General features: G+C 33.6%; 1 protein-coding gene across 1 annotated transcript; it reads left to right on the plus strand.

The window, feature by feature from the left end:
- Positions 1-249: 249 nt before the first annotated feature.
- On the plus strand, positions 250-6911 carry LOC117784297. The gene is made up of 3 exons (XM_034621996.1): positions 250-530; positions 4298-4878; positions 6082-6911. Exons 2-3 carry the CDS (start codon positions 4299-4301, stop codon positions 6642-6644), a joined length of 1143 nt encoding a protein of 380 aa, XP_034477887.1. The 5' UTR covers positions 250-530; position 4298; the 3' UTR covers positions 6645-6911.
- Positions 6912-12368: the final 5457 nt, after the last annotated feature.

Raw genomic sequence — 12368 nt, forward strand, 5'->3', positions numbered from 1 at the left:
AATACACAACTTGGTTTAAAGGATATTCACTTGAAATGTTTAGGCAATTGTCATAATAGAAATTGACAAGTAATTTTTATTTTTAATTTTTATAATAGAAATTGAATTTTAAATATTATAACTGTCAACTTCAAAGCCACGCTCAAACCTAGATCGAAGTTGTCTCCAACACAACATGTCTGTCGAACCTGTTAAACAGTTGCAGCCTCGAACCTCAAACAAAGTCCGCCAACAGCTTTTGTTGTCAGTCGAGTCGCGAGCGTCTTTTGCAGCGCATGCGCGACGTGTTCGTTAAACTCCAATTGGAATCGGTTCCGCTCGGTCTTATATCGATACTATACCATTTAACCTTACATATTGATATGCCCGCCAAGCGCATAAATGGTTACTATGTGCCGCGTTTGAAACGTGTTTGAAATTCGCAAAACAAAACAGAAAACAAAATAAATAAATAGAACAGCAAAAGTGTTAACAACCAAAAAAGAAAGAAAAAAGAAAATAAAGCAGCCAAAATTAATACAAACTAAAAGGTAATGGAATTTACCGAAATGGCAAATTGTGTCAAATGCAAAGAAATTTAAAAACTGTTTACAAAAAGATGACAACCTCTATAAGAAATAAAAGAAAGAAGATCATCAGCATGAACAACTGATTGTGGGTTGATTTCAGACTTTATGCAGGGGATTGTTGCCGTCTACGTGGGCAACAGTTGCAATTTCAATGTAAAGAAGACCATTTTGGGTACCCTCATGGCTAATGATGGATGCGTTGGCAATTGTCATACGCCCAGACATGTGCGAGTGGATGAGCTTTAGTCTTGATTCTTCTGAGTCACTTCTTCAGGCACTTGCTGTTCTTCTGGACGTATTTCATTTTTAGGGCGCGACAGAAGCGTGATGTGAATTTGAAGAACTTGAGAAACAACTGTTGAGTTGTAAATCTAAAAGAAAGCATTCCAAACTGATGAGTTTTAGAGATTCAAATCTTCTATCTAGAAAGCAGTTGAGAGAGTTCTCTTGAGCTTTTTGTTCTTTCGCAGACTTTTTTGAGGGCGCGATAAAAGCGTGCTGCGAATTTAATAAACAAATATAAAAATTCAGGAACTTTTTTGTTTTTATAGAGCTAGAAGCAAATTCCACCAAGAGTTGATACAAAAAATCATGTTTTCTAGATAGAAGATTAATATTTTCAGCTGTATATATTTATATCTTTATTTAAAGAAAAGAAAGACAATTATAAGCTATAGATTCATTCATGTTAACAGTTGCATTAACCATCTATCCGCTCTCAGAGCTCTTGAACTTGGATGATTTCACGCAGCTAATTAATATTATTCATTGCTTTGGAATGCGTCGTCTTTAAATTTGCTCATTTTGCATAATTCGCAAGGTCGTTAGACCAAGTGTCTAACATAAACATGTTTTTTCTTTTGTGACTAAAATATTTTAGTCGCAGTCAAAATATGCAGATAATTAGAATAATAATCAACTATATAGTCAGCTTTATATTTATTATAGCCTTATAGTCAGACAACATATTTAGAAATATATTTGATAAAATTAAGGAAACAAATTTGTCATGCATTTATATTAATCCTATTGAAAATATTAAGTCTATTGTCTGGTTAAGCAAAGCTACTATTAAATGCTTGCAATATTTTCATAAAAATCTATACAACATTCATGACATTTATTCAATTTTTAAATAAATAAAATAGAATTATTTATAAGAAAAATATTTGTAAAATTAAAAGAAGCTCATTTATTTAAAAACTTTGGATATCTTTATTTGACTAAAATTAAGAGCTATTTTTTTCTTTTTTTTATACTTATATTTTGAGTGCATCTTTTACAGTCATTTGGGCGCCATAAATTTATAAAACGAGTTTTCCAATATTTTTCATTTTTTATGGCAGAAATAAAATTATGTTTTCGTTTGTGCGTTAAATTCAAGCTTTTAATATTGCTTATAATTAAATTGAAGCACTTCAAATTCAATTGCACTATAAACTACTGCAACTTTTATAGCCAATGCTACGTTATGAGAAAAGAAAATGAAATCTGAGTTGAACTTGACATATTTGGTATGCAAATGAGAACAACGTTGATCAGGCCAATCTAGCAAATGGCCAACACTTTTCTGCATTGATGGCTATTAATTAAGTGTAGACTGAAGCTAAGAACATGTACTATGCATAAATTGATATATAGATAAATGGTAAAATAGATAAATAGAAGTTAAAACAATCGCTGTTGCTGTGGGACACACATGGCGTATAAGTAATATACATTTTTACTGTATCATTAAATCAAAGTTGTATCCAACAAGATTCCATTTATTTGCGTGCATCGATATGATAACGTGCGAGTTTCCCATTCATCAATCTACCTATATCAATTTCTATAGCTATACCTATTTAAGGGGTTTTCTTTATCGATGTCGTTGATATTTGCCATGTAAATAGTGGTTGCCAGACAATTTCATTTGCGTGCCAAACCAAAGTCACGTTGTATTATTTATATTGCAATTTATTGTGTGTATTTTAAAAATATTTTTGTTGAAAAACAATAGAAAACAACACGTTGTCACCCTGCTTGTTGTCTTGGTGTCTTGGTGTCTAGGTGTCTTGCCAGTTGAACATGAAACCCATAGAAATGTTAATCGATCGTCCAAGAAATTAAAACAAAAAACCAAACACAAAACACAAAAACAAAAACTATGCAAATGAATACAAATTGCCAATGCCTGCAAAAATTGCATAACCCTCAACCAAATGGGCGTGGGTCACAAATAAACCCAATATCCAATAACCAATCGTCTATATCTCTGACATATTTCAAAATATGAATGCTAAACAAAAAGCCAAACAAATCGATGAGTTGACATAAAAATGAAAAAGAGTCGAAAAGTTGATGCTAATTATTATTATAATTGTATATAATTGAAAATAAACATGATCTGCCTATTTTATAACTCTTAAAGATGTGTGAGATCATACACAAAAAGTAATTTATTTAAATTGATTTAGAATTTAGTATAGAACCAAAGTTCTTTTAAATTGACTAGTTTATATAATCCTTGTACAGTTCGTTACACCTATTTATCTTAGGGTATTTATTACAAGGTCATTTTGCCTTTCTTTCCTGTTTGAACGATCATTTTATTTATGCAACTTAAACTAGATTTTTACATGTTACACATGAAATTAACTCTATTAATATGTTGATTAAATTATTTTGAAAGATTATAAATTAACAACAACTGATTAACCAAGTTGAAATATAATATAATAGATTTGCAATTGGTTTTCAATTTAACAAATATATTTTAAGTTATTTATAAGCATAAAATAAACAAATCAATCTAAGAAGGAATTATTGAGAAAGATTTGAATTTCAGCCTTAACAAGTATTATAAAGATTAATTTAAACAATGAAAAAAAAAAAGGAAAATAATGTTTAAACATCGATATATGATTTGATTAAATGAATTAATATTTTTTTTGCATGAAAAATCTTAAAATAAAAATTAAATAGAAAATAGGACAAAGTTCAGTAATCAAATTAATTACCTGTCATTTAAAACAAAGTGTATTTAATGTGACGTGAGCAATCCACTAAAACCCCTGCAGTGACACCCTGTATAAGATAACTATTTGATTTTCCAACTGAACGATTTGCATATTTTAATTAAATTTATGCAATGCTTTGCACCATTTTTGGTGTCAATTGCATTTACGCGTATTTACATTCTGCGGAAGAGTTTACCGATTTTTAATTAAAAAACTTTATGAATTTGTCAGGCGGAGCTCAAAATTAAATAAGCCAATTATAGTTTATATTCATTTTATGCAGCCAAAAAAAAAAAACAGGTTGACTTTACTTTAATTTAAATATAAATAAAAGAAGTAAATATGGACAAATGAATGAATGAATTAAGATTGAATACCAGTTTTAGTCATTGGCAAAACCCAATGAGCTTTAGATCTGATTGAGTTTCAGTTAGCCAACGAATTAATTGTAACACCTGTTAGACGAAGGTGAGCCAGTGGCAGCTACATGAACTCGCGACATTAATGATGTGGCATGCAACATGGCAAGAGATTTGTGTTGACAAGATATACCAGCTCAACTGGTTGATGGTTCGCGGAACCATCGATTCGATTACATAAGCGAGCCATTGAAAACACAACCAGTTACGCACTAAACTCACACACACTTTCCCTGCCTCTTTCTCACGCCCACCATCTCTCTCTCTCTCACTCTCACTCTCTCTCTTTCTCTCTGTCTCTCTGCAGCATGCGGGAACGCAGTCAAACAACTCCACGGAGACGTCGAGCGGGTCCCAAACAGGCATTACCCGTGGTGGAATCACCCTACAACATAGACAACACCGAGGATATTTATGGCACAACGCTTCTGCCCTCGCAGCGTTGCTATGTGGATCCCTGGGATCTGGAGAATTACGATTATGTGCGCAAGAAAATGGACAACGATGTCATGGCTCCAAGCGTCTTGCCCGACTATGAAACGGCTTTGGATTACGAGCAGGCTTCACAGTCGCCGAGTCCAACGGCTGCGCCGGCTTATGGCTATGCCAACGGCCTGACCATGGCCTCCACCATGCCACGCCCCCACACGAGACGCCTGTCGCGCAACCAATGCCAGCTGGAGTGCTGTCGTCTGCCCAGTCGCAGTCGCAATCGCAGCAGCCGCAAGGAGCCGCTTTATGCGGCACGCAGTGAACTCTATGGGGCAGCAACGAGTCGCTATGATGACTACATGGCCACCATGACCAGGCAGCTGCATCTGGACGATGATTATCAGCAGGAGCAGGAGCTGTATGCGGAGCAGCGACAGCTTTACAATGGCTATGGGGGTGAGTCTGCCTGTATTTATTTGTATCTCTTTTATTTTGGAGCACACTCAAAGTATAATTACAATATTTTAGAATAAATTATAATTTATATTTATTAAATGAATATTATCTTTTATGAATTTTATACTCTAACCTTATATCAAGTGGCTAACAAACTTAAAACAGCCATTTCTATTGTTATATTTAACCAATCTTAATCTTAAGGATTAGTAAAGGAAAAATTGAATGGTTTTTTTTTTTAATGAACGTTAAGTGCACTGCAGTCATTTCAGCTTACTTTTACCAATTTTGCAGAGGCTTCAAATTGTGTTAATTTACAAAATGCAATAAAATCAAAAATATTTCAATGTGTTGTGAGTTTTTAATGCTTATCATTTGTAGCCTTGTTCTCTATATTTTATATCTTTTTTTTAAATTACTTTTATAATATCTGGCTATTTTTAGAGGTCAAATCCTTTTTAACATTTTTCTTTTTTTTTAATTCCTTTAATTTCTTTAAAATCTCGCTATTTTTAGCGGTCATATCATTTTTAGCCTTTTTCTTTTATTTCATCTCTTCTCCTTAAATAATTTCTTTAAAATCTGGCTATTTTTAGCGGTCAAATCCTGTTAAGGACTTTTCTTCTTATTTCATCTCTTTTCTATAAATTCCTTTTTTAAAATCTCGCTTTTTCTTTTTATTTAATCTCTTCCCCTTAAATTACTTTATTAAAATCTGGCTATTTTTAGCGGTCAAATCCTTTTAAGCATTTTTCTTTTTATTCATAGCTTTTTCTCAAAATAACCTTTTTAAAATCTGACTATTTTAAGCGCTCAAAATCTGGCAAGAGTTTTTTTATTTTATCTTAAAAATAGTGGATGTGGTTAAGTTGTCACCGTTTTACGAAGGCGAAAATTAAAAGCAGTCTTATAAAATACAAAAAAATTCATCTTAAATATTTAATTAACAAATACAGAAAAGTTAAAAAAAAAATAAAATAAAATAAACCCTAATTAACCAAAACATACTAATGCTATTTAAACTATTTCCAATTTTAAGCTTTTTTATTAATTTAATTAGTATATCAATGTTGCTTTCTCCCCGTTTGACTTATCAATAATAAGAGCAGAAAAAATTATTCATAAACTATTAAGCAAATTGTACTTGAAGCAATGAAATAATATTTAACTCTCTTTCTCTTTTTGTCGCTGTCTCTCTCACAGGCATCTCCAGTGCCAGTTCCACCGAGCAGCACTCGTCGATTGGTGGCGATGAGATGCCCTCAATGCCGCTGCCACGACGAGCGGCCACCTTGCAACGCCGTCCCGTGCCCAGTCAGTGCAAGGAGACTGGGAACAGTTATGGCCTGTCTGGTTATGGCACAGCTCCGCATCCGCGACGCAGGCGAAGTGGCGCTGCGACGTCGACAAGTCAAATGAAATCGTTGACAGCAGCGCATGCACCACAAATTGATTTTCCCGCACCACCGCCACTGTCGCCCGCCTACGACTATTGCAATCCCTATGCTACAATGCCGTATTGCAGCCTTCCGGATTGCGCCGAGTGCCAACAGCAGGCGACATCCCTCATCTATGCCGCACCATCGACGCTCTATGGCACCTTGGCCGGCGGACGAGCTGCCACCCAATGCGATTCGCCAAGTGACTCATCGCTCTACGCCGGAATTTATGCCCGTAAATTTGGCTTGAGCAAGAAGGGTCTGCTGCAAATTGACTACTCCTGCAGCTGGAATGACTTGGACCGTGTCATGGGTCGTCATTACTGAGCGACTACTGTACTCTGCTCTGGGTCTTGGGTTTGGTTTAGTCTCTAGTTAAACTATTCTTAGTTAAGATCAAAGATCAGCTTAAAATCCCCACTTAAGTCATAAACATATCGCTCAAATACACACACACACACACTCACCTACACACAACAACTTCGTACCAAATAATACAATTTTTTATTAATTCTAGTATCATTATTTTAGTCTGTATTGCAAAGATTCTTTGAAATTAATCAAATAAAATTTAAAATTTTATATAAAAATTGACTCAAAAATTGATCTAATATTTTATATTTCTATATCTTTACTTACATAAATATTTAATTTAAGACAAGAATATAAATTTGAAATAAATGCTGCCTACTTTTATGCGGTCTTCAAATAACAATGTTAAATGTGTTGCAGACTTTTAGGCAGTACAGTTTTTCATATATAAAATAAATTTTTGGTTAATAAGCTGTGCCACTTAATATTCATTTCGAATTAGCATATTACACCTAAACTATTAGGACCATTAGTCAGAAATGAGCTGGGACTAAATTGAATCCAAAATGAACAGCGAAATTCATCAAAGTCAGCGCCAAAAACGTTTTCAATGTTTTTCGAAAATTGTAAAATCAGATGACGTCGTATTTTAAGTGACTTTTCCTAATTGGCCACCTCGTGTGGTGAAAGAAAGAACAGAAAAATGATGACGTCATAATTAATTAAAGTGAAACAATGTAAATTAGTTTCATTGTCCTACTATTTATACTCTTGCAAAAAGATAATTAAAATAAAAGAAAAAAGTTAAAATTGTTAAAATTATCCGATAGAGCTTCGTAAAAATCTATTTAATATATCATATAAAAATGATAATCCATCACAGAAAATTTAATTTTTTGATTTTAATTCGTTGTTCTTAAATTTGAATCATATAAGGGTATTTATTTTTCGACAACCCCAAATTAAGTTTTATCTTGTATTTTTTTGAGCCTGCTTTGTTGCAATGGGCGCATAAATTAGTCAGGGGAGTTCTGGCTTCACGAAACATGTAATTTGTTAAAAAGCTGCTGCGAATTGGACACATCAGACGACGTTAATTAGCAGCTACAGGGCAGCAACTAACTAAATTATGCACAGGCAGCTTAAATGGAACGGTAAGTGAATGACTCCTGAATGAATGACATTACAGCTAATGCGGATATGGCATGAGATCATGCTGTCCGAGAAAGAAATGTTAGATCAACTCCAGAAAAAAGTATCGTATAAATTGGGAACACAAAAATTTTATTTAAAATGGTTTTGGATTATTTTAGTTGTCTTTAAATAACTATATAAATGAAATTATACTTGTTAACATTTTGGTTTTAATAACTATGTATTGTTATTTACAATATTATTATTCCTAGCACTTATTTTTTTGTCTATTTGTTTTATTTAAAACACTAATTGAAATCCAAGCCTTACAGTGTGAAAAGGTCTCTTAGTAAAAGTCAGTTTCTTTCAGCAGAAAACCCTTATTTTCTGTTTAAACGAACCTGATTACATCTAGGTCGAAAAGTTCCCTTCAAGTAATTTCTTTGAACTGTTTAACAGAATTTCTGCATTGCTTTTGGCGAACTCATTAAACTTTATGGCTGAAATGGAACTTGGGGATGATTATCTGTTACATCAGCTAGACAAACGGGATCGAACACAACTACAAACATATGTTAGTGTTCTCGTTCTCTCTATATATATATATATTTATTCTAACTTATGTATGAGCACGACTATGTACTTAAGTACTATATATAAAATCGATAAGACAAATAAGACAAGAACTTTTCACTCGCTGGCAAATAAGTTTGCTTCTTTTTTTTGCAGCATTTTCCATTTGCTGTGAATGCGATTTCAATTTCTCAATCCAATTTACCTTTTGCAATAGCACCAATACCAACACCAATACCAATACCCAATACTAATACCAATAGCAATAGGAGCACAAATACAAACACAAACACAAATACGAATGAGAGAACAAATACAAAGCGCAAGTAAATCGTAAAAAGGGAACAGAAAAAAACGCAAGCAAATCCAACATGCATAAAATGTAAGAAGATTACTATAAAATTGATCGAATAAGCGATACTCTCTACGTTATATTTAGCGCTGCTATAGCTGCATTTTTTTCAATTGATTAAAGTTTTTCTGTTCCCCTTTTAATGCTTTTTACAGGGTATAGCTAGCGTGGGTTCGATTTACTTGGAAAATGCACATAAAAGCGCAAATATTTGCGCAACATTTTCAAACATCGTCGCAGACGCGGCCATAAAAATCGAACAAGAAAATATGCAAAATGAAACGCATAAAAAATATCAAAATGAATGGAAAAGGGGGAACTCAAATAAAGCGAGACTAAAAATATATTTCTCTCTTTTTCTTTGCTTTCTTTATTTTTTGTGTTCTTGGATTTGCTTTTATTATTGTATAACGTCAAACATTTGCATGCGGTGACGACGGCGCCTAAATGTATGCCACACTTTCTGCACCAGTGCCTCAAAGCGAAGGCTCCTCCAGCCCACCAAGTGCTCCATTAGTATTTGCATTTATGTGCGGCGCCACATTTGCTCCCTTCCCACTTTCCCCTTGCCGCTTCCCGCTTCCCTCTGACAGTCGCTTTTTATGTGAACATGCAAATCGCAGCGAGAATATTTCGCACTTCACTGAATTGAACCGAACCGTACATAAGTAAAGTTCTGACGGCGCAACGTGTGCGAAAACTTTCACACTGCCTGTTACAAAAAAGGTGTTCAATTTGCAATGCCAGCTGGACGATAACTGACAGCCAATCAGCAGGCATTCCACAAAACAAATTCAACTGAATTTCAACAATTTACACATTTAACTGCCAAATTTGTCAGACTTTACTCAGATTTAACATAGGTATATTAACTTGGTTCATTGCCATTTCTTTTGCAAAATTCAAGCGTTTGCGTTTTCTGAATTATTTTGTAAAAACTCTGTTCCGACATTTTAAGCGGATTTCACATTTTTGTCACTGCCTACAAAAAAACTTAAAATGTCAGGTGTCTTTTCTTTTTATGGAAGGCTGCGCTTTTCCTTGCGAAATTTAAATAAAAAAAATTGTCAATTTCGTTGTGAAAATTGCACATTGAATGGCGATTGCAGTTCAATGAAACTTTGAAAACACATTTAAGTAAAAGCTAACGAGCCGTTTGAAAGGTAGACACCGAAAGATATGGTAATGATAATGTCTGAAATGAGAAATAAATTTTCAGCTATAAATAGTTAAATTTTTCTGTTTCCTATTAAAAAAAAAGTAAAAATAATAAATATAACAGTCTTTTTGATATTTTATTTTTTTATTTTTTACTTTTTTTTATATATATTTAAAAAGTGATTGATAACAAAATTGCCTATATTTTATTTTGAAAATATTCTTGTTAAAGCTTTTGCTGCTAATACAACACAAGCACATTTCTTAAATTTATCTTTTTAGAAGAGAATAATTAAAGATTTTCAATAGGATTCTCATCATTTTGTAAGCTTTTGGGGTAGAAAGAGCCGTTGGCTATTGGACTGATGCTCTTAGTTAACTGATTAATTTTAAGGATAATCATTTCAATTCAAATTCTCATTGTTTGTTCATACAAAGAACGAGCTCGAAGAGCCCTTTTTAACCATTGTAATGTCTGCTCATTGTTTCATATGCAGGTCGTAAATAAATCATAACGTGAAACTTTTCCTTTTTAAGCCCTACGAAAATGTTCCGTGCCGCTTGCTGTTGCAACATGTCAAAAATCTGCAACTAAATGCCGTCATAAATTACAGCCAGCTGTCAAAACTCACAATTGTTGTTATTATTATTATTGTTGTTGTTGTTGTTGTTGTTAGCCAGGCAACGCATGCAAACAATGAGAAATGCTAAAAATAAACTTGAAAACTTAATTAAACTGTTTTCTTTCTTTGTGCCGAAAAAAGAGGAAAAGAACAATAAAGTCAGAGGATGTCAAACAGCAACAACAACAGCGCTAATTGTGTTATACACACACACACATACATATATGCTGAATATATGCATATATATTTGGTATAAGTATGTATCTGTATCTGTATAGCAACAAAATGAGTCAGTCAGTCAGCTTATCAAAATGTCTCGGGGAGAATTTTCTGTTTATGCAATTTACCAGACATTTTGCACCTTGCAATGCAAGAAAGTTTTTCACTTATACCCTATAATAACATTCAAAGTGTGGACAAGTTTCAAAGCATTGACAATAGACAAAAGATATATTTTGTTTTGAAAAATTAAAGAACTAATAACATAATTTGCATACTATTTCAAATGTTCCAAAATAAATTCCATTTTAAAATATTTTTAAAACAGTATTTTCAAAATCCTTATCCTTAGTTAAATGCTTGTAAAATTTGGTATCATTTTCTTAAGTAATTTTTTTTTCAATCCAAAATAAAAATAGGTTTATTGCAATAAAATTGATTCAAAGTAGTGTACAGGGTATTAGCGAGCTGCTCATTCTGTACATAGTTGTGTCTTGTTACGTGTTTTTAATTAAAACACAGCTTGAAGGTTGAAACCGTATAGACATAATACATTTATAGTATAGGGTATATACATACATATATATAAAGTATGCCCCAGGTTGCCATTTGCTAATGAATAAGTTAATTTTATCCTGGCCGCGTTGCGGTTCCTTTTGAGCAGACCTCCTGCTCTCCTTTCCCCCGCCAGAGTGTTATTTATGTGGCGAATGCCTGTCGCACATTTTAAACCCTCAAAGTGGTCATTAGAGACTTTGCTTCACTTTGTTCATTTTGTAATTTAAACACGCACACACACACACAAACACACACTGCGTATACTTAATATTCTCAGTCACGTACAACAATAGTTTGCACTAACTGTAGACACATAACTACGTATTTATATACATATATTTACTATACATACATTTACTTCTTGCTGTAAATGCAAATTAAGTTGCCAACGTTGTAGTTGTTGTTGTTGTTGTTGCTATTATGCTACTCCCAAAAGTGGGCGTAACTAGGACGGGCGTAATAGGACGAAGCAACAACAACAACAGCAGCAACAGCAACAGCAAAAGTGTTGAAGTTACGTAAGCCCCAAATCCATTAGTTGAAGCAGCTAAATTAAAATAAAAAGCTGCCTGGGCTCCCATGCAGTTAGGGAGTTAGTGCACAAGGGCGAGGGGAGGGTGCAAGGGGGGCAGGGAGGGAGGGGCAAGTCAACAAGTGCTGTTAAAATGGAATGCAACTTAACTGTAAAATGCGCAACTAAACGCAACTCAAACCAACTCTGTTGTGTCATGTGTCTACACTCCTAAAGGGCGCTTTTATCGGGGCACTAAACAATGGAATTACAACCCCGCCGGACTATAGACCTCATGCAAGAATGCCAACTATATATATTTATTTATGCGCATAAATATATATTATAAATTCAATTCCGTTCCGTAGTCTAGTTGCGACATATTTTCACTTAACTTTCCCTTCTTTTTTATTGCATTTTATTTAAGGCGTGACAGAGTCAGTAAAAATCATCTAATATTAAATACCAGGGAATCAAATTGAAGCAAATATAAAAGTTTCTATTCCAATTTTTTTCTCTCGGTTCCAGTATCAGTACCGGTACGTAACGGTACAACAAATCAATTTTGAAACATTTTAAAATGTTTAGATGTCGTTTTATAATAAATATGA

The sequence above is a fragment of the Drosophila innubila genome (assembly GCF_004354385.1).
Source record: "Drosophila innubila isolate TH190305 chromosome 2R unlocalized genomic scaffold, UK_Dinn_1.0 1_C_2R, whole genome shotgun sequence".
NCBI lineage: Eukaryota > Metazoa > Arthropoda > Insecta > Diptera > Drosophilidae > Drosophila > Drosophila innubila.